Source organism: Danio aesculapii, chromosome 13 (genome assembly GCF_903798145.1).
Source record: "Danio aesculapii chromosome 13, fDanAes4.1, whole genome shotgun sequence".
Taxonomy (NCBI): domain Eukaryota; kingdom Metazoa; phylum Chordata; class Actinopteri; order Cypriniformes; family Danionidae; genus Danio; species Danio aesculapii.
The window spans coordinates 20,026,469-20,050,412 of NC_079447.1; the positions used below are offsets into that span (position 1 = coordinate 20,026,469).

At 36.8% G+C, this 23,944-nt stretch overlaps 1 protein-coding gene across 1 annotated transcript in view; it reads right to left on the reverse strand.

The window, feature by feature from the left end:
• The window catches only part of brf1a (BRF1 RNA polymerase III transcription initiation factor subunit a), a 73,064-nt gene that overhangs the window by 16,753 nt on the left and 32,367 nt on the right, over positions 1 to 23,944 (reverse strand). The window contains exons 8-16 of the mRNA XM_056470263.1: positions 20,334 to 20,427; positions 20,050 to 20,176; positions 19,919 to 19,958; positions 19,719 to 19,811; positions 16,214 to 16,441; positions 4,827 to 4,888; positions 4,518 to 4,599; positions 4,317 to 4,372; positions 3,966 to 4,228 (exon numbers count right to left, since the gene is read on the reverse strand). Coding sequence (XP_056326238.1) covers positions 3,966 to 4,228; positions 4,317 to 4,372; positions 4,518 to 4,599; positions 4,827 to 4,888; positions 16,214 to 16,441; positions 19,719 to 19,811; positions 19,919 to 19,958; positions 20,050 to 20,176; positions 20,334 to 20,427 — 1,045 coding nt within the window. The remainder of the gene's footprint in view (positions 1 to 3,965; positions 4,229 to 4,316; positions 4,373 to 4,517; positions 4,600 to 4,826; positions 4,889 to 16,213; positions 16,442 to 19,718; positions 19,812 to 19,918; positions 19,959 to 20,049; positions 20,177 to 20,333; positions 20,428 to 23,944) is intronic.

Here is a 23,944-nt window from a genome sequence, read left to right on the forward strand (position 1 = left end):
CCATATGCATGGGACTTTCTCTCTCACTCACATACACACACCCACGGTTAATTTAGCTTAGACTGGGCTATTCTTAACAGACCTGCCCTGTACTCTGGGCACAAAAGGGTAAAGGACATAAAAAAGAGAGAGAGAGAAACAAACACAAGGACCTTTCAGACTCAAAGCTCTAGGGATTTTCCATCAGAGACTGACGAACGAGACCTCAATTAGCTTTCCAGGACCTAACAGTTCTGCATAGAAAATCCATCCATATGGCAATTTGCAGTTTAGATGAGGATTTTAGTACATTTTAATGACTATGTCGCTACAAAAAGTGTTGTAAGGAGTGTTATCAGCTAATCTGAAGTTACGCTTTATTGGTTCCTATAGAAAAGCTCTTTCTACTTTCCAGTTTTCATTGAACTTGTAAATATGGCCAGTTATTCTAAAGTGACTAAAGGACAGCAGGTTGTCCAGATGAAGGCCAAAAAGACAACCCTTTCAGCCACAGGTGGAAGCTGGTCACTAAAAATCTTAAAAATGTCACTCAGGGCTGGAAATTGCACCCGTTTTGGTTGTATATGTGCCAGAAATTTTATCCATGCGACCTCAAAATATATTTGGGAGCATTTGTGCGAGTGCATAAAATTGTTGCCATCTGACAGGTTTTTACTGTAAAATGTTCACCGCAGAACGCATCTTTGCACCTGAAATATGAAACGCAGGGCTCAAGAATAGTTTAAAACAGTTGTCATGTCAACTTGCTGCAGTAAACAAATCCCGCAATGCTTGCCACGCCATCAAGCTCTTCTGATTGGCCCACTGCTCTAGCGCTGAATGCAAATGGATTGGTTAACATCAGTGGACATGGGTCAATCACTCAGTCAACGTCATATGCCTGGAATTGATCACCAGCGTCATCACCATCACACAGTGTCTTGATGTTTAAAAGAATTTGGACCGAATGCTTACTCTGGGAGTCCAAACCTCTCATCATAAGTAGAAAAAAAATTAAAAAAGCCAGATTAACATTTGCTGAAAAGCATTTTGTGTGAACTGAGAAGTAGTCCAATGTGATGAAAGCAAATTTAATTTGTCCTTCGTCTAACCCAAAATGCCATTGCTTGCAGAGCTTAAGCCGCCTGAAATGAGATTTGAAGCAGATTGCTTTAATAATGGCTTGCCTGTTGAATTTATAGGCAGCTGCAGTATTATAATATGCATGGATACAAATTTATGCAAAACTCCAGCAATATTTTCTAAATGTCATTCCAATCATTAAAAAATGTCTCACGGATGCGGGTAGGCTTAACATACATAACACTAGTGTAATACTGTTTAATAATCATAGCAAATGTAAGCTTTATCCAAATATTAATGGCAAAGAAAGCTCCTTATACTTTAAAATGGCCACGTACAGTATGAGGTATTTCTTTGCATAGTGCATGCTTTGACATAGGAACTGTGAACTGAAAAGTTCTAGATGACCAGATCAACCTTTTTTGAGTTGTGCAATGCAACAGGGTCATTTGTATCGTGGCTAATAATACAAGAAAGCCAGTTTCTACAAATAAATGCATGAATAAATGCATAAAGAATGATCATGTGGATTTTACATATGCCAGGAGACCTGTAAATATATATACATATATGAAAAAACTTTTCCCATTTAAATTTTGTGTAGTACTCCTTTTTCAAACTGGCTAAAAGATAACCTTGTGCTAAAGTAAAACATTTTTTCAATATCTGGGAGTGGATAGAAAAGAACTGTTCCAAAGTTCACTTTAGTGTTGAAAGCAAGTTTAATTTGTCCCCGGTCTAACCCAAAACGGCAAAGTAATGACAGAATAACCACAAAATCTTGCAATCTGGAAAATGCTTGACTAATGTGCAGCAAGCAGAAAGCCTTACAGCATAACAGGCTAATTTTATTGGACTCCCCGCTGTTAGTAAGCTCAAGAAAAGCATGAATGTTTCTGTAACAAAAACTATCATTTCAATGATTTATGAAATTAAGGCCAACTCCATTTTAAAGATGCAGCCTCTTTAAAAATGGCAAACCAGTAAAACAAAGTTTTGTTCATGTAATAAAAAAGATAGAATAAGAAAATATAATACAGACACTGTGAATCATTGTAGGTTTATAGTTAGCATAGAGGAGAAAAAGAGCTGAGGTGGTTACAGGATAGAGGCCAAAAAAAAGGGTGTGGGAAAATGAATAAAAATCAGGGCGTATCAATAGGCGTGGATCTGTTTTCAGACTATCCACACCAACACTCAAAAACAGGATTACCAGAGGAGAGTACAAGCTTTTGCAGGATTTATTTGTATTAAAATAATTTCTGAAAACAATTTTTTCATTTACAATAATCTGCCTGTCCCAAACTGTTACATAATGTCACAATTAAAGCCAATCAGAGTAAATTTCATGTTGAATTTGAAGACTTTTTTGGATGAATTAAATTTTTTAGTGGGTGGGTAAACTTAATGGCAACCCTGGAGTGGTATGGTGCTGTTCAGTTCGGCACATTTTTAGGGTCGTTTTCACTGTCAAAAGGTACCTAAAAGCGAACCGTAGCATACCAGTTTTTGGGTACCCTTGGCAAAGGCTACCTAGCACAACAAAAGGGTACCAAAGGCGGAGCAAGACATGCAACTCAACGCTATTGGTTTACAGAGATACGTCACTCACTCGTGCAACAAGCCAGGAGAATGAAAACAAAGGAAGCGCCATTTTTAAATACACAGCCAAGACATTACACCGTAATAATATATACATACAATAATGAGCCATGGTCGACCTGAGCTCAAACAAGCCCTGTAGTTGTCTTGATGAACAGCCACAAAACCAAGAAGAAAAGCAGAATCAACCCTATGCACTGTAGTGTTTTACAAGGCCGTCTAAATCGTCAGCGGTTTTGCTTTCTCGTTTGCACTTGCTCCGCGTCTACATTTGAAATAACGAACTTCTTGAGTTGATGATAATAACATGTGCGTGATTATTGAAGAGCTTCTGACATCCGATACTTTCAGAAACAAACAAACACGAGACTGACGCGCGAAAAAACAAAGTTGAAGGCCAAAAAATCAAAGCAGCAAATGATCCTTTCAGCAACCTAAAACGTGAACAAACTGCCATGTTTAACTTTGATCATCACTTTTTGGATTATTACAAACAGAATGATGGAATTACCCTCTAACAGAGGTTACATGTGCTGGTGAAGGTTAAAGATACAGATGAGAGGTTTGCACTGACTGGACTATATGTTGCGTGCTGATTTTGAACCCAAATAAAGACTAAATGTATGCTGTGTGTAGTTTTTCTGTAATTGGTAACGTATCAGAGTGTAAGGGTCTGTATGTGTTCACATTTGTTTGTGTTCATATGTGTTGCATTTATTTATTTATTTTATATAATTGCAGACATTATAGTAGGCTATTTCATTATTTTGCAGTTATAATCAAATCATGTTCATAGAAAAGTTAATAATGAACATTTATCCACAAGTATTTATGTGTATAACGCATCTGTTTTGTGAGAAGTGCTTCTCATATGATATGTGAACAGCTTTACTTTGACATTTATGTACGTAGACTGAAACTTTCTGACACACAGAAAGTCTCACTGGTTCCTTTTTAGCAGTGAAAACACAAACCTGATAAAGGTGACCCGTACCGTACTGTACCACTCAGTGGAAACGGGCCATAAGTCGACACAGGAAACTTTTTTCACTCATTGTGGTAAGAGTAAAAACTTTTAAAAAATGGTAGAAAATGTTTTCCATCATGTTTGGATAGGATGTGGTACTAGTCTGTGAGTCTATTTTGTAGGACAGATGGCACGTTATGTAGTCTAAAAGATTTCTAGAACAGAATGTGCGATTTAAGGTGTGTGGGCAAAAACAAATCCGAAAAAAGTAGGGAGTGAGAGGAGAACAGAAATAAATGGAGACAGAAGCAACCTTTCTCTTACAGCTCCATACCTCTTGCCAAAGCTGCTGACAGTTTTGCCAATATCGGGTGAAGTCAGTTGGGGTTTCCGTTGGCGGGCCGCGGGGGTTCTTTTGGCTCCAGCCGAAGCTTCTTCAGGCTGGCAAGTGGGACTTTTTGGGCTGGATTTGTTCAAGTCTTTCAGAACATCATAGTTTATTTTGGTGGAGATGCGTTTCTGCTCTAACATCTTTTCAATGGCTTCGTCTGCAGTGCTGGCATTGATGGGCTCACGCCTCCGTGTTGACTTTCTAGGCTGTGAGTCGACATAAAAATAAGCAGGTAAACACAGAGATTTGTGAGCATCACTGCTATATTTGTGTATTTCTGAAGGACTTTGTTACCTTCCGCTCTTTATATGTACCTTCCTCCTTTTCCTTTGCTATTCTTTCTTCCTTTTCTGAAGAAAAACAAATATGTAATTTTTTTTTTACTAATTATAAGTACAAATACTAAATAAAAGTTTTTCAAACTAGATGAAATATTTGCTTGGTTTAAACAGATCTGTCGAAAGTAATTTCAATAAATTTGTTGATCTCTTCCACCTTTTTGCTCTTTGAGGTAGTCTGCATTTTGAATCATCCACAGTTCAGTCTTCACCTTGACTTCTTTGTCATTCAGGATATACTATGGGAAGAAGTGACAAAAAAAAAAAATCCCTGATGAGATATACTTATTCCATTCAATTTCACCCTATGCATTATTCATGTTTCAACTATTCATCTCAGACTTTAGCTTTATAAAAGCACAATGATACTTATTCTATCAACAATCAGGATTTGGAAATGTACCGTTACACTATTTTCTTTCAAAGCAAATGAAGGTGTCACTACCGTAGTGAGGTCAAAACTCACCCGATCGATCTCATCTTCATCAATACCGCTCAGGTCTAGTTCACCACCTTCTGCCTCCACATCTGATGAGGAGGAAAAAAAACAAACAAAGACTGCTTCTCAATATTCTACATTTTCTTATAGACGCAAGCACTTTAAAAACAAAGAACAAAAAAACAAAAGGTGTGTACACGTTTTCCTGTTTAATTATAAATATAGTAATGGATTACTAAATTGTCATATATATAATATAAAAATCACATAAAATAAAATGGTTACATAAAATACAACAAAATGACATTCACATCAAAATTAAAAACAAAAATCACTATAAAAGAAAAACCAAATCACAAAATAAATGGCCAAAAACCAAAATTATATACAATTACATGTAATCACAAAGTAGATAATTAAATTAAGCTAAATTCAAAAGAGTCTAGCCTAGTGTTTCCCCCATACAATTAAAAAGCATTTAATATTTCAACTCCCTAACGAGAAACACATGCAGATTATGCATAATGAATTCAGCATTTATATTGATGTTGCCATCCAACATTCCTCTGAGCCATTTGCTAAATTACATTAGCGGAGATGCACAGAGTAAGTTTAAACTTCAGTCCAGCCCAAAAAACCCTCACATAAAATATCCCTCACCAAAATAAAAATGGTATAAAAAATACATGTGTGCATTTCTCCGTGGCCTCTCCCCTCTAGCAAATCTTACTGGACAGTCCACTGGGGCTGGTGGGATCATTATAACAGTGGCTCTCCAGTAGCAACTTCCAGGGTTATTTTCCCTCTGCCTTCAGTCTTTTTCCTCTTTTCCAGGTCCAGTTCCTCCCTTCCCCCAGTCTTACTCTTTTCTTTCTGCCTGGAGATTGTTGGCAACGCTTCAGAAGTTTGCTTTATAGAGCATCCCTCTCTCACATGTGTTGTAATGGGGATGCGGGGGTAAGAGAAAGAAAAAAAAGAGGGAAATTCTGGTTGTCTTCCCTCAGAACGAGGAGCCTTCAATGCCAGTCGATCCTCTGAGTAAAGAAACCTGACCTCTTCTCTCCTCACTGAACAAGTACAGACAAAACACACACACAAACCGAGTCCTCCAGCACCGCACATTAAAACACACTGTGCCATGAGTCACATACATGTGTGATGTGGCTAGACCGTGAATAGCAGAGATTAGTTACAACAGGAGAAATAGAAACCACACCAGAGAGAGTCTACCAGGTGCAGCTGGATTCAAGAAAAGATGAATAAACAGAAGATGAGAAGCCAAACTGCAATAAAAGTAGGAGAGCAGTCTCTGCCTTTCCCATTAGGCCTAACTGTGCGTTCGTGTTCAAATGTTGTTGTTTTTTAGCACCGTCTGTTTTTATTCACTTAGGACATACCAAACTGTGAGCAGCTCAGCAAGAAGGGCATTTTAACTAAAAATAGCATGTGCACTGTACCTGAAGACATATGCATATGCATGAGCTTTCGACAGCAGCTGTACGTCAGTCAGAGAGTGCTTAGGGACTGAGGACTGTTAAATACACTTGTAGGAAAAAAAACTAACATTGTTATTTATTTTTACTGTTCCCTTGTTAATAAAGCGTCACCAGTCAAAGATACAGATCACCTAAAAATGACTATGTTGTATATAATGGGATTTTAAAAAATGTTATGCTGCACAACAATTGTACAACAATTTTTATTTTTGACTTGTAATTACAATTAAACAGCACTGAAAAATTCAAACTTCAAAAAGAAATTAAAAGCACTACAGACAACTCATGAAATGTGCAATCAAGTAATGATATTAATAGTAACATCATGCAAATATTTGTTAGTCAGCATGAAACGAAGATCTTTCGATCATCATTTATTCATTATGATGATGTGTATCTGACTGAAATGGCTTCTTGAATGGGGGGAAATGTAGGGTGGGACTTGATTTTATTCATCTCATAATGGGGTATATGCACAGACTTTTAATTTTAGCCAGCCAGCCTCAGTGCTTCCGGCGAACTGTCTTTCCATTATAAAATTGCCACTTTTTAGGTCTGATTTCTATAAAAATCATTGATCTTCACTGCCTTATAGATTTACAATATAAAGTGGGTCTCAGACTGGACAAGAAGTACTGCATTAAATTACATTTTCCCCTGCCATGTCTTTAAAATATGACAGTTTATTTTACCCCAGTATTTTTATCACCCCAGTATAGAGTTTCTGCACTCGCTTGCTGATCCTGACACCACTAGCGGTTACAGTCTTTCAATTTTCTTTTACGCTTGAACAACTAAATGAACGCTTAAACTTATTTCACTGAATGTATTGTAATTACATAACATTATTGATGTTGTAAAAGGAACCTTGTGAAATTGAAAATAGTCACATTAACCTTTCACCGAAAGTTTATCATCGGCTATAATCACTAGCTGTGCATATGTCATAAATACACTAGAAAAAAAAATGGCAGTTTTGACTTTAAATGTGTATTCAACATCGAAAATTAACATAAAGTACAAAAATCTGGAATGTAGCCCAATCTGATCCAGTTATATGAAGCAGTTCAACTAATTCAATGAAAAGCTCCAACACAAAATAACGATTAATGTACACACTGCACACTAGGGTAGATGTCGAGATGTTTTCGATGAGATTCATTTTTGGTCTACTCTTCACACAAAGTTATTATTTGACTTTAAAGACTTGAAACACAGTTTCAATGGCCATTTATAAAGTGCTTTTGCATTATTTAATGTTTTTCAGTACCTGTTCACTATTTAGAAAAAAATGTAATCCTATAATAAAGGATGTGTGATTTTGACAAAAAAGTGTCTATTTATGTATGTATGTATGCAGGCCTATCAAGTTGCTGTTCTGATTCACTGCATTTAAACTATTTGTTCAAAGTTACAGCAAATCATTGACTCTAATACACATTTACAACGATTAATTCATATTTGAACCCACAGTGTTGTTCTGGGCAACACGTGGCTCAGTGGTTAGCACTGTTGCCTCACAGCAAGGTTACTGGTTTAAGTCCCGGCAGGACCATTACATTACAAAACACAGTAGAGGGCAAATTATTCAGCAGGATAGCGCTCCTTTTCATACTTCAGCCTCCACATCAAAGTTCCTGAAAGCAAAGAAGGTCAAGGTGCTCCAGGATTGGCCAGCCCAGTGACCAGACATGAACATTGAGTATGTCTGGGGTAAGATGAAGGAGGAGGCATTGAAGATGAATCCAAAGAATCTCGATGAACTCTGGGAGTCCTGCAAGAACACTCTCTTTGCCATTCCAGATGACTTTATTAATAAGTTATTTGAGTCATTGCAGAAATGTATGGATGTAGTTGTCCAAGATCATGGAGTCACACACAATATTCATTCTTTTTCCGCTGCACCATAACTTTATATTCTATACTGTACATTATTTCTGTTAAGTGACAAGACTTTTGTCTAAGCAAAGTCAGACCTTAATGTCATAATTAAATAGTTAAAAATCAAGGCAAGATCATATTTTATTTTGGTAAAATAAGCGTAGTCTAGAGGCATTTGCCTTTCATATAAGCCACTTCTGATACCAAATGATTAACTAGAAGTCAAGTTATTATTTGCTGTTCCTAAAACTTGGATAGGCAACAAGACTTTTACCAGCTACTGTAGTCTATAGACTTCACAATTTCTCTATTTGTGGTGCAGTCAACTGTCCTTTTAACCTCACCTGAATAGAACATACAGCAACCCCCCCAAAAAACGCTGAGAAGCACAAAAAAAGCTGCCAAGTTCGACAAAATTACAGAGAAGAGAACCAACAAATGAGAGACTCTACCTAACACTAATCATTCTCCCTCATCATCCATTCCCATGTTCTTCAATTCAAAAACGTTTCCGCCCCGAGGCTAAATTTGTGAATGATGTCGTCCACCCAGACATTAACGTTTCGGCATGCATTCAGAAAGAGTTCAGAGGGCCCGCTTCATCTCCAGAGGTTTCACTGACACCAACACCTGTTCAGCATCAAGCACAGTGTCCGACTAAAGACATGCTGATATTTCAAGATATCACCAGACGGACACCTCCTTTCTTCCTCTCCCAGGACAATTCGCACTCCTCGACACAAGCAGAAGATCACCAAACGTAATCATCTGATAACGTCACTCAAACTGACTGCTGGGTCGGGAGAACAAGCGCTGAAGCCCACGGAAAGGAAAAGATGGACAATATAGATGCAGAGATATGGAATGAGAGTCGAAGAGGGGGGTTTCTTCTGGAGGCGAAGAGGGCAGACAGGCCCATTAAAAACTGACCCCTTCTTACCCCTGTAACTTCCCCAGGGAAACCCCTCGCCCACTCACACACCTGCTACTACCGTCTATATCGCCCAGAGGCTGAAGAAACTAAACGGGAAAGAGAAAATGTCAAGAGAAAATGTATGCATGTGCTTTTTTCACACTCTACTGTACATCCGCAGAGTGAAACTGGGGGAGGGTTTGCACACACATTTTTTTTTTACAATAGCATGTAAATGTAACAGCGGATCAGAGAAGAGAGAGAAAGATTTGAACAGACTTTATTCATGAGATCTTCCATTCTCTCACACACGTTCGGTTGCCCTTCAGGTGTTAAATCTAGACAGGAAAGCGGCCTCACGGGGGTCCGTGCACAGATTTTTCTGTCAGTGTATGTTAACGGTACAGTGAACGTGTCTATCAGATGGATCGAGCATCCCATACTCATTTGTTTTTTTTCTTTCATATTCACACTTCTCTCTGTCAGTCACAATTTTATAATGTCATATTTTAGAGGGATTGCAGAGTCTTTAGCGCAGAGATGCCCAAAGTATGATCCGCGGGCTAAAGCTGGCACATGGTGACCTCTAATTTGACCTGCCATCCCATCTGAGAAGAATTAGAAATTAAGGTTTCGGCGAACGCCTTCAACAGAGATCATCATTTCTAATTGAACATAAACTTTTGCTTGTTTGTTTAATTGTTAAGCTACAAAAAAGTCAACTGAAATTAAATGTTTCAATTAAATGTTGTGTATAAATCAGCTTTTTAAAAATGTAAAGACCTGAAGATAGAAGACAATACACAAGACATTGATGAGCAAATCAAGGCAAAGGCAGGTTTAGCTTGACTCGTGTATTTAGCATTGGGTTATAAATTGGTTATAAAGTTCATTATAAAATGTAAAAAAAAAAAAAACGTATAATTATTAGTATGATTCAAGTATTTTTTCTATTTATTTTTCAATATTAATAAATTAGGAAATTACTATGGCAGCTTAAATGTATTAGTTTGGTGTATTTACCATCGGCCTACCCCCTCAATCAAGTTTGCCCCTTCATAAGAAAATGTTTGGGCACCCCTGCTTTAGCGGATGACATCAATGTCAATGCATCACACTGACACTCATAGTACATTTCATTACGAGGCAACAAAGCAATAATTAATTCACAAGGATGAACATGACAAGAGAATTAATTATCAGCAAGAAAAATAAGGGTATGTTATCATTATAAATAATCATGTCATTCAATTTCATTAATATAAGCATGATTCAATTAGAATACCTTAGTCAATACTTTAAGTGATTCAAAACCTTTCATCAGAGTTGTCCTAAATTTATTGAACACTTATTCTGGTCTTTGGACAATTTTGACAAAGTCTTGATCCACTTCAAATGTTGACTACTGTAGTTTTAGTTTGGCAATATATTGACATTTTGCACATATTACTTCAGTCTTCAGTGCAACATGAACATTCAGAAATCATCCTTATGCTGATGTGTCTTTAAAAAAATTGTTTATACTTTTTATAAATGTTAGACCGCTGCAAAAAACATGACATTTCATCAGGATTTTTCGACATTTCAAAAGAGAAGCGTTTTTATTAAATAGACTTAAATGTCTTTAGTGTCACATATGAATAAAAAGATTATTTAGTTCTTATAAATAGCACCCAGACAGTACCCACATAGATAAATATAAAATTCGATAATGTGGAGAAAATAAAATTTTTTTTTTTACTTTTTACTTTTTTTACTTTGTTTTATTAGAAAAAATATTAAGACTGAAAACAGATTAATCAACTTTTTCTTTTGTATGGTACCATATATTAACCAAACATACTTTTTCTTTCTTACTGTATGGCATACTTCTTAGGGAAATAGCACAATATGAATAAATATAGTACGGGGGGGAGGGGGGGCTTTCTCCAGACTTCTGTCTAACAAGAAGTCTAGCCATGTCACAAGGAGCTGGATGCTTGTAGAAGTTGTGAAATATATTGAAGATACACTTAACTGTTCAGTTCTGGTGTGCAGAGAAGGGTTGCAGAAAGAGGAAGTATGTTTGGGTGCAACAGCCAAAGAACTGCAGAATGACCGATAAGTGACGTTACACCAAAACTCCAACTGTTAATATCAGTCGTGTGTATATGCTGGAGTCTTGGAAATGCAAGTGTAATTCCTGAGTTTAATTCTTGTATTGCATTGGGGTAATGTAACCCTGTCCTCGAATTATTTATTTGTATCTAATAAATTACTAATATTTTTGACATTGAAGAAAAGCCTCTCCTGATCTTTTTTTATTGAATATACATGGAATTGGCTATATTCCAACAATATCATTAAAGATAAAAAACATTGATCAAATATTAACCAAGTCAAGTGGACGTAACATAACCTCAAATCAATGTGATCAACAGTTTGATCTGTGACTATTCTAAGCACAATGTTTATGAACATTGATATAAAGACTGACAAAGGCACATCTGTGCTTTATAAAGGCCTTATGAATGTAAATTACCTTCACTTTTGGCCCATCTGTCCTTCACAAACCCCTAACAGCTGCACTGAGGATGCGTTCAAAGAGAGCAAGAAGAATAAATGTCACTCACACACTTATTTTGTCTTTCATTCTCTTTTGAAAGGCACCTCTCCCTCCCCTCGTCTCCCTATCTCCTCCTCCTTTGCTAGTGTAAATGATCAAGTCTCTCCTCTCCTCCTGCTCTGAAGATCCAAGGAGAATCTGACAGATGGGGAGGAGAGGGCAGCATCCATCCACTTGTTTCTGCTACAGGCATAGTGAACTGCAACATTATGCGAAGGGAATGGAAATTACAGCTAAACTTAATGGACTGACTGCTCAATAAATGAAACGGAAAGAGAAATGCGGTCAAACTGGAGATGTTGGTATCTCCTGCTGTGTGGTCAGAGAGGACAGTGATTGACCATCTGGAGACTCGCAGTCACTGATGCTTTGTTAGGATCACAGACCCTCCGCCCCCTCAGAGAATTACACTGCATTACACAGCAGCACCAGATCACTCTCTGAGCACACATACACAAAGACAAAGGGGAAACCTTTCTGACATCCTCACACAAAAGAACTGACCTCAGAAAAACACAAAAAGTCAAAAAGAAAAGTTCTAAAAGAGAAAAACAGAAGGAGAAGAGGGAGACCTCCAGTATTCAGGATATAACCAGCTCCCTCTCTCTTGTGCAATGTTTATATTGAAAAAAAAAGTTAATTAACACCTATAAGTAATGTAAAAAGACTGAAACTCAAACTTAGATTCAGGTTAGTCTAGCTAAGAAATCCAGTAGGAGCTGTGCAAGTAAACTTCACTCGTCTAGCCTGAAAACCCTGGCTCAAATCCCACTCTGTGAGATGGATGTGAGTGAAGTTTAGAGGGAGAATTTAACAGAGGGCAACTAGTTGGAGTGATTTCAATCCTGTCAGGAGTAGGGAAAAGTACAACCAGGAAGTATTTCATTAGTGTACGGACTGTGATGATAGTGAGAATTAAGGATGGGACACACCAAGCTGATGGTCAGCCATCAGTCAGCATTTGTTAGACTAGTTTATTAGGCTACTAATTAACTGGCTATCGTCGGAGGGAGTTTGCCTGATTCAGCATGTAAAACCGGCTTTGGCCATCGGTGAAAGAGAGCACACTGATTGACTGTTCAGCTACAAATCAGAGCATGAGAATAAAAACGTAAGCTGAAGTAAACAATGCAAGTCAAAAGGAAACACAAAGAAGTTGGGTGTCATTTGTCACATTTCTTAAATATTTGCATTAAATATGAAGTATCAGATAAAATGGATTATCAGATCTATTTCATGAGCGAGAAGTACTGTGAATAGGTTATGTAAACGCTGCTTTGTTTACAGTTTGTATGTGTGCAGCACTAGCTCCGGTTTCCCCTTGTGGAATGACAAAACAGATACTGTTAGATATAGAGCTGGGCGAGTTGGCCTAAAATCAAAATCTTGATTAATTGAACATTTTAACTTGATTACTATTAATGAATGATTATTTTATTTATTTATTTAATTTTTTCCCCTGATAGTTCAGACATGTTTTGAACAGTAAATATGCTTACTTATTACAAGTGAGAGATTTTTGAATGAAGGGTGCATTACTTGATTTTAAAATAACTGAAAGAAACACACACTATCTACTATCTATGAATATTTATTGAAGATCAACGTTGAACAACTGAAATTAAAACACACATTGACTGAAAAGAACAGTCAAAATTTTTTTACTAGGAAAAGTAATTGAAAATTTCACCTGGAAAAATTTGATCGATTATATTTGTTCTGAATTGATTTGGATTACTTGTTGATTAATCGCCCAGCCCTAGTTAGATCCACAGATTTGGTGAGTTCATAGCACGCGCATCTTTTTGTTCCTGGCGAACCGGCATGAGGCACCAATTCAGTTTTCATCATCACCGCTAGTTTTTGGACATTGTTTGGTGTGTCCCAGTCTTTAGAGTCGTGTAACACAGGCCAGCTAGCAAGACATGTGCAAATAAACACCACTGGTCACCACTGGCTTGCTTGGTTTGAGACTTGTGGAGCTGCACAACCATGGATTTGCTTCAGTATTTGGACTTTCAGCAGTGAAATTTAAACTACACTGAACTGAACTTCAACTCAGAAAACTGGACTGACACAGAACATCTATGTTAAGCTGCTTTGATACAATCTACATTGTGAAAGCAATTGAACTCAACTCAATTGAATAAATTTTCACTTAATGTAAATTACATGAGGGAGAGTAAAGAGTCAGAGAATGTAAACTCTTTGTGTAGCTAATCCAATAGGGTATATTATTATGAACAACAAGACCAGTGCTGCCAATGATAGAATGATAGAGAATAACTGTAAGTTTAATGACAGAGTGAACGTTCTGTCCTTGTTTTTCTGATGTAACATATTCAGTCTTCACACATCACACAAACACTTGTGCATTTTTAAATAAGAACATTCAGCTCGCTCGCAAGCTCAGGAACTAGAACACTCTAACAAGCATCTTATTGTCTGCAATGGAACAATGAGCCCACCTAAAAATAAACAGGGAGAATAGGCAGAACAAGCTGAAGCAGACAGAACTAAGAGACTGAAGTGCACAAAGACAGAGAACCATATTGTCAGTGCCCATATATAATCACAGAGATGAAATGAACAAATGGAGGAAAATAAATGACAAACTGCAGCAGTTGTACCAAGCATTCAGTTGAGTTTATACGGACACTGAGCAAAACAAAAGCACTAAATATATCTTCTCTCTGAGTCATGAGTTTTTTTCTGAACCCCAATCCAAAAAACCAAAATCTACACACTGCTTCGGTTGGTCTCACAGGCTAAACATGCACACACACATAGCCGCCTGTAGTGGGTGGATGAAAGGGCGCACTAATGACAAGGTGCTGTGTTCAATTAGGGCTTCAAAGAGTGGAGGGGGGCTTCCTCTTCCTCCGCCCCATACAAATCATCCACAATCACCACAACCAATCGGAAACATGACAACCTGCTTGCACGGCCAATCAAACAACCTGACAACCTGCCAACACTCTTATGCCCAAGAGTTTACCAGCTGCTGCTCTTCTGCCTGTGAAGAACAAAGTCTTATTCTCTCCTTCACTCAAACACACTCCCACATAATGTAAACGCAACAACCATAAAATATATTGCAATCGTTCCAGATAAATAAGTCACTCTTGATGTAGTGTGGATGTGATCTAGATTGAAAGAGGATTAGCATACATTTTTAGAAAGAAAAAAAAATCCTAACTCCTAATAACTGGATTAAGTATAGTTCCACACCTGTTGTGTAACTTGCTTGACACAAGGACCGATAAGTTTTGTGAGTGTAGCCAGAGTATGACATATCCTTTCTCCAGCACAAAAAGGCTTTTAAATGTGTTCTAATATTCAACAATACTAATCTTAATTACAATTTCAAGGACCATAATCAATATATAGATTTTTTTATCAATCAATATGCAGCAACCCTGTGTTCTTCTGTAAATATGTATAATTTACATATAATTTGTTATTGCCAGCAATGGCAGCAACATCCCTGGAAATCAATTCAAGGTATTAAAAACTGATTTCTGACCCTGTTCCAGTTATACAAGTGGATTTAAAAATGGATTAATGTGAATTAAAAAAAAAAAGAGAAAAGAAAAAAAAAAAAAAAGTCACTCCAGTAGGGCTGAGAAGATTGAGAAGATTTGAATCATTGCAATTAGCTAATCACAGGTTGCGATATGAAGGTTGCGATATGAAATTTATAAGTATTATATAACTTCTCCCAGCCGAGCAAATGTGTGACTGCTGTCTGTTTGTGACAGTTTTACTAGCCAATTGATTGAGCTCACTTTCGTTCTGCCCAATCAGAATTGCGCAACATAACAATGCGGAAAGCCCACAATAAAAACAAACAGGAAAGCACGGACAAGCGGGATGAGGGCATCTGCCACTTCAGAAGCATTAATAGATCAATTCATATCAAAGAAAAACAGCATGTCAGTAATATGTGAATATTTTGGTTACAGTCACAGACACCGAACAAAAACTGGTCAATCGTAAGATCTGTCGCAGAATTGTTGCCACAGCATGAGAAAATACATCAACCAGCACCTAAAAAAGTAGCACAGGCATTAGGTGATAACTCACTTAAGCACTTAAGTGATAAATCACTTCATTTTGACATATTTCTTAAAACAAGACAAAGTTTTGCTTGTCTATAAAATGCTTCTTAGATATTCGGACTAGAAACATTTTCATAAGAATTTTTGCAATGTAACCGAACAAAACGTGTTACTGGTTGATGAATATGAATGAAAGTAAATAAAATAAAAGCAAATTCAAGGGTGTGTTTTTAAAGGAGACACTCCAGTTCCACTTATTGCAATAACCTCATAATAAAACAGAAAACAAAGTTGTAAATAAGGAGTAAATGTGGATGAAAGTGGTATCAATAAAGGTGGATTGACATAAATGCCACCTTTCAAGTGGCAATCTTTCAAAGTCATCAAAGCATCTGATGATGTGACTGTGAAATTAAAGTGGATTAAGTGTTTGTGCATTTTCAAAGTCACGCACTTACCATTCTCCTTCTCCTCTCCCATTTTGGTGATGGACTCGGACAGGCCCAAACTGGCCGAAGTGGGCAGCGATCCAAGCAACAATGATAACGAGGGCCGTTTGGTTGGAGAAACTTTCTCTCCATCTTGCTCCTGCTCTTCCTTCTCTCCGCACAGATGAGACGCGGCTGCCCTCAGTTCATCATCTTCTCCATCAAGGAGACTGGAAGATGCCAATGAAACCACATCATCTGGGAATAGCAAGAAAGCCCTTAATAGCCCTCCTGTGAATTTTTTTTCTTTTTAAAATATTTCCCAAATCATGCTTAACAGAGCAAGAATTTTTTTTCACAGATTTTCCGATAATATTTTTTCCTTCTGGAAAAAGTCTTATTGGTTTTATTTCGGCTAGAATAACAGCAGTTTTTAATGTTTTAAGGTCAATATTATTAGCCTCCTTGAGTAATATTTTTTTCGACTGTCTACAGAACAAACCATCGTTATACAATTTGTCTAGTAACTTGTCTAGTTAAACTAATTACCCTAGATAAGCCTTTAAATTTCACTTAAACAATACTAATGTTAGTATCTTGAAAAATATCTAGTAAAATATTATGTACAGTCATCATGGAAAACATCAAAGAAATCAGTTATTAGAAATGAGTTATTAAAATTATTATGTTTAGAAATGTGTAGAAACATTCTTTCCATTAATGAGAAACTGGGGAAAAATATACAGGAGGGCTAATATTTATGACTTCAACTGTACACATCACACCAATGACATCTCTGAAAACCATTAAAAGCACAATCTTTGACAGAGTAAAATGAAAAAGGAATGGCTGCTTGAATGCAAATTAAGTGAAAGTATTTAATTAAATAATAATATAATAATTAAAATATTTTGCTAATTAAAACATGAAGCTAGATGCATTTGCACTCTTGATTTTGAACTTTGCTTTAGATATAGCTGACATGGGGAGAAAGTAATTACGCAAACACACACAGCTGACCCAATACACAACACACATGCATGCACACACGCTACCGAAATGAAAGAGACACTCAGACAGGCACACAAACACTCCCACGCTCACGGTCTTAATTAGTTCCCTCCTGTAATCACTGCATTAGAGAGAGAGAGAGAGAGAGAGAGAGAGAGAGAGAGATCACGCATGGGGAAGCACTGGATCTCTGATTGTGGGTGCTGCTGAACAAGGAGATAATTGGACAGAAACATAAACAGAATTTCTGCACAAGGGAAGTAACACTCCACTTCCTGAATAAACGCTGTGAGAGCAGCTCTCAGCAAACAAAGAGAAGGCCTGACAACAAGATAATCGTTTGTTTAAAGGGGGATATTTGGTGTCTTTTACAAATAATTGTGATTCCCGTGAAGCACTTTTCCCTAAATTTATATGATGATGGACAGAGTGTACACACAGTTAAGTACTTTGAAAAAATACATGGACAAAACATCTTTATATAAAGACTTTCCACACAACAGCTGCTCACTGCAAACCCATTTTACTTTTCCAACTACACACCGCCATCTGAGAGTATGTGCTGCCAAGTGTATCTTTCTTAAAACCAGTTAATGCAAAATAAACTTAGACACATGACAGATGCATTTGCATGCCAAGCCTAGCCCAGAATACTCGTTAACTATTAATTGATTTTAAAAGAGTTTAATATGTGAAACATTCCACATTCCACTCCTTATCACATTAACGTGATAAGGAGTATCTGTCCAAGTACACTATTCCCGGGTTGGACTCACTTTTGCCTTCAGAACTGCCATAATCCTTCGTGGCATAGATTCAACAAGGTTTTGGAAATATCCCTCAGAGATTTTGGTCCATATTGACATGATAGCATCACACAGTTGCTGCAAATCTTCCATTCTACAACATCCTAAATGTGCTCTATTAGATTGATATCTGATGACTGTGGAGGTCATTTAAGTAAAGTGAACTCGTTGTCATGTTAAAGAAACCAGTCTGACATTATTCATGCTTTATGACATGGCACGTTATCCTGCTGGAAGTAGCCATCAGAAGATGGGTACACTGTGGTCATAAAGACATGGACATGGTCAGCAACAGGTAGGCTGTGGCATTGACATGATGCTCAATTGATTACTAATTGGCCAAAAATCTGCCAAGAAAATATCCCTCACACCATTGCACCACCATCACCAACCTGAACCGTTGATACAAGGTAGGATGGATCTATGCTTTCATGTTGTTGATGCCAAATTCTGACCCTACCATTCGTATGTCACAGCAGAAAACGAGACTCATCAGAACAGGCAACGTTTATCCAATCTTCTACTGTCCAATTTTGGTGAGTCTGTGTGAATTGTAGTTCTAGTTCTAATTGTAGAATTGTAGGTGCCTCTGTTTCCTGTTGTTAGCTGACAGGAGTGGTACCCGGTGTGGTCTTTTGCTGCTGTAGCCCATCCGCCTCAAGGTTGGATATGTTGTGTGTTCAGAGATGCTCTTCAGCATACCTTGGTTGTAACGGGTGGTTATTTGAGTTACTGTTACCTTTCTATCAGCTCGAACCAGTCTGGCCAATCTCATCTGACCTCTGGCATCAACAAGGCATTTTCGCCCACAGAACTGCCGCTCACTGGATATTTTCTCTTTTTGGATCGTTCTTTGTAAAGCCTAGAGATAGTTATGCGTGAAAACCCCAATAGATAAGCAGTTTCTGAAATTCCAAAAACCACGCAACGTTGTCACTTAAATCCCCTTTATTCCCTATTCTGATGCTATGTTTGAACTGCAGCAGATCGTCTTGACCATGTCTACATGCCTAAATGCATTAAGTTGCCGCCATCTGATTAGACATTTGCGTTAATGAGCAGTTGGACAGGTGTACCTAATAAAGTGGCCGGTGAGTGTATATTAGTTTAAAATATTACCCTAACATTCAGAAACAGAACTTTATACAGTGTGGAGTCAGAACAGTTTTTTTATTGCAGCAAGGAAGAATTAAAGTGATCAAAATTGACAATAAAATACTGTTATATTTAACTTTCTTTTCTTTATATATTCCTGAAAAAAATGTATCACAGTTACCCCAAATAACATTAAGTCTCGAATTGGTTAAAGTTAAAATATTTTTGCAACATTAAATGTTGATTCATGAAGCATAATTTGAAACTAAAATTTTTTAAAACATTCATTTTCTTTTCGGCTTAGTCCCTTTATTCATTATGGTGTCGCCACAGCGGAATAATCTAGCATATGTTTTACACAACAGATGCCCTTCCAGCTGCAACGAATCACTGGGACACTACCCACTGCACCACAGTGCCACCTCCATTTTAAAAAATATTAAAACTAATTAATTTATTTTATTAATCAAATAAATGCAGCCTTCTTTCAATAAATGAGACTTCTTTCAAAGGAAAAACCTTACTACGCTAAAAACTTTTGAACAGTACAGTGTAAGCATATATTGATGAAACATGCTTTCGGTGTGGTGATTTTTCAGCATGATTGATTTTGAACACGGTACCTTCTCTGGAACAGGACGCATAAATCCCCCTGGCTTTGGGCCTACAGCTTTCCAGCTCGACTTCAATCTCATCCTGATAGCCACATATTTCACCTGCAGATCACATAGGTGCAGAGCAACACATCAAACACAAGAAATCATGTTTGTTCAAATGACAATTGTGAAGTAGATTAAGCACCAACTCTGGTCTAAACATTTACCTTCAATATCATCAACTTTCTTCGCAAGCTCCTGTTCAATCTGTTGAGAAATAAAAGAATTGGATTGATTGTGCTAAAGCATATATTTAATGGTTACAACTTCTCACAAAAAGTGGCATGTGAAGCGTGACCTGTTTTAGTTTTTGCTTCCTGAGTCCAGCTGTGAAAGAAGGCGGGTCGCACTCCTGCTCCAGATCAGTCTTCATGAACTCTTCAATAGTCAGCTCACTGGTGGGCGTGTCCTCAAATTCATACAACCTGTCAATCAAAAACACCAGGGGGTCAGGCCAGGCAACTGAACAGCACAATGAGAACTAATTTAAAAGCCTCCGAAACAGAATACAACACTAAATTTCATTAATGGCAGAAACGCTACAAGTAATAACTAAGAGCAAACTATTAAGACAAATAGCACCTTTTCCTCAGCGTGGCCTCGCAGACTTTCACCACACTGATCACTTCTTTAATTGTGCGACGGAACTCGTGCATACGGGCCGCCACCAGGAGAGCTATGGGAAACACAAGCACAAAACTTAATGGTACTTCAAACAAACTTTCAGCCAATGGCAAGAGAGAACTTGAGAGAAGGAAAGGACAGAGAATGCATTGTCAAATATAAAACATTTATACGTTTTCAGAAAAGTGCGTCTGCTGTACCTGCTTCCCTACCGACTCACCTCAGGCAGAACAAACAGACATTAAATGCACCTGCAATACCGCAGAGCCCCTGATGCCCGTTTCACTCAGAGTCATTAAAAAAACATGAACAGCCAGATGCACTTCTGGACTACCTGACAAACTCAAGAGTGTCCAACACCACAAAGCATGCAAACATGTAAAAGATACTCAGGAGCTTAATGACTCCTCATGATGAACTATCCTTCATTTTTTATTGTTTTAATTAATTTTATAGACAACATGGTAAGGTGTGCAACTTGATTTAGATTGTCCTATTGGTAATGAGAAATTGGATTTAGCAGGATAATATAGGCTCAGAAAAAAAAAAAAACATTAATCAACATAATTCATATTCTCAATAGAAAGATTAGAATCTATATGTTCAGCATATAGATGCATACATTCATATCTGTCTATCTATACATACACATACACATACTGTTTAATGGAGTTGGAGGCAAAGTTTGCCACTTTTAATCAAGTTACTTTCAGTCTTTCCCACAAGTACTTAAGTTTATATTTAACTCGTTTAACAATTATATGGAAAGATAATAATCATTAATCATATGTCCATACTTTTCATTAAGCATCCCTATGTTATATTGATTTAACCCTTTTGTGCTCTTGGGTGATTTCGAGTCTTAATTTGGCCGTGACTTTTTTTGTGTTTCAGCTAGCAGAGAAATTTTTGACAAATCTTATTTTGACACATATTTTGAGAAAATATTTTGATTTATTTATATTTTTAAAACTCAGCGATAAACTCCAGGCAAATTTACTACCCTTTTGTTATGTTAGGGATAAAAACATCCACTAGATTAAACTGCTGTAAAAATACATCAGATAAATATATGTGTATATATATATATATATATATATATATATATATATATATATATATATATATATATATATATAAAAAAATTTTTGCTAAAATTTGTTAATTAACCTTAGTCCTGATCAAAACTGCTAAATTGCTCAGAAAATGTAAGGATTTTAACTCTTTAATCGGCAAATTCATAATTGATGTTTTCAATATAAAAAGTAACTGTATTTTTTTTTTTTTTTACATTTTATCAAAGTCTTGGACATGTGAAACAACACTGCCTTTGATGCATTGTTTTTGATAAATTTTCTTTTTTTTTCTCCCGAATTTATTGTTGGTGGCTGTTTTTGCCCCATTGACTTCCATTTTACCCACATTTTTTTATTACAAAACCATGACACCATAAAATCATGCATTTTTGGTTTTCACTGTTGGGAAGAGGTAAAATTTGTCATTTTTACTGTTGGTCATCAGTTGGCACCATTAACCATTTAGATAGGCCTGTGTATTACCTTAATGTGTCTGAGAACATCAAAATATGCATCTCAGCTCTCAGAACTACATGGAGTAAATTTTAAAAAAGACTGTGTATTTATGCACCATCAAATGTGGTTATATTGGAAGTCAATGGGGCAAAAACTTCCACCAACAGTAAATTACGGAGAAAAACTGAAAATCTAACAATGCATCAAAGACAATGTTGTTACTAACTGTTCACATGTCCAAGACTGTGATAAACAGTAAAAAAAATCCAGGCCAGAATTACATTTTATCTTGAAAATACGTCATTTTGTGTGTGTTTTTTTCACCAAATCAGTGACATCATTTGTGAACTTGGCAATTAAAGAGTTAAAATCCTGAAATTTAAAAAAACATTTAGTAGTTTTGATCAGGACTGAGGTTGATTAACAGATTTCTGCAGAAAAATGGGGAAAAAAATATTTTTCTGACAGTTTTTACTGCAGCTTAATTCAGTGGATGTTTTCATTTCAAACATAACAAAAGGGTAGTAATTTGAACAGCGCACAAGGGTTAAACTGAAAGTATATTTATTATGTTACAAAGAATTTGTACTTTAATCTTATGCTGCTTTTCTTAATAATCCTGCAAAACGAATACACCACAGCTTCTAAGCAATAAATTATTTTTCAATATTTAAAAATGTTTTTGAGCCATAAATTTACATATTATAATGACCTCTCAATGTCAATGTCAGCTTTGCCATCAAATTAATAAATGACATTTAGATACATATTAATCTAAAAATTTATTTGACATTTAAATAATTCACAATGCCGCAGTTTTAACTATATTTCATCAAATAAATGCATCTATAGCAAAGCCTTCTTTCAAGAACATTAAGAATCATAAAGAGAATCTATGCATGAACTTATATAAATATATACTTATATAAATATATACTTATATAAATATATACTTATATTTTTATCTATATAAATATATATAACTCATATAAACTTTTCTCATATGCATTTCCTAAATCACATACATTTCCAAGTATGAAATTCTTATGACAGATTAAAGGTGTGGCACATCTTACCCCACTCGCCCCTACATGTCCAGGGGTGTCAGCTGCTGCTACATCTAATTAAGTGCTATTCTAGGCTCACGTTCATATGGAGAATTCAAATAAAACTGCCATTTTCCTCCTACACTGTTAACCCTACAGGATATCAAACCAATCTGTGTTCCAGACACTACATGAGAACTATTCAACAAGCTCAAGGCCTTCATCACACTCAGCAGTCCGCTCTGTCGCTTCGTTTATCTTCATTCTGGGCTTTTCACACATTCTTTCAGTCTTTGCATCGGCCTGGCTTTCTTTCTCAAGTCTCTGATCTCTCACTGCGAAACAAACTCTTTTAGGCTCATGCTTCCTCTTTTCTCAGCGCTGCTCCTAAAAGATTAATGGGAGATTAATTATTCAGGTTATGCAGTGGAGGCGGAGGGGGGGAGAAACTCTCGCTGAGAGGCAGGAGGAGTCAGTAATTCTAAAAACTTAATTACCGAAACTCACTTTTAACAGACTGTCAAGTTTGTGCGAGACCGAAAGTCTAAGAAAAACACATTAGAAACGCACATCTCTGAGGCAACTGATAACACCAAGAAAAATCAAAGAGTGTGAGAAAATTACCGCTTTTTATTTCAGATATCTTTAAATAAAGACTGATCAGTGATTTGTGAATTGCTTCGTCGTTGATCCCAGTTGTTAGCAACTAATAATAACTGGACTTCTAGTTGATCATTTGGAAAAGTGGCAGAAGGTCGATTTTTCTGATGAATCATCTGTTGAACTGCATCCCAATCATCACAAATACTGCAAAAGACCTATTGGAACCCGCATGGACTCACAATTTTCACAGAAATCAGTCAAGTTTGGTCAAGGAAAAATCCTGATTTGGGGTTATATTCAATATGGGGCGTGCTAGAGATCTGCAGAGTGAATGGCAACATCAACAGCCTGAGGTATCAAGACATTTGTGCTGCCCATTACATTAAAA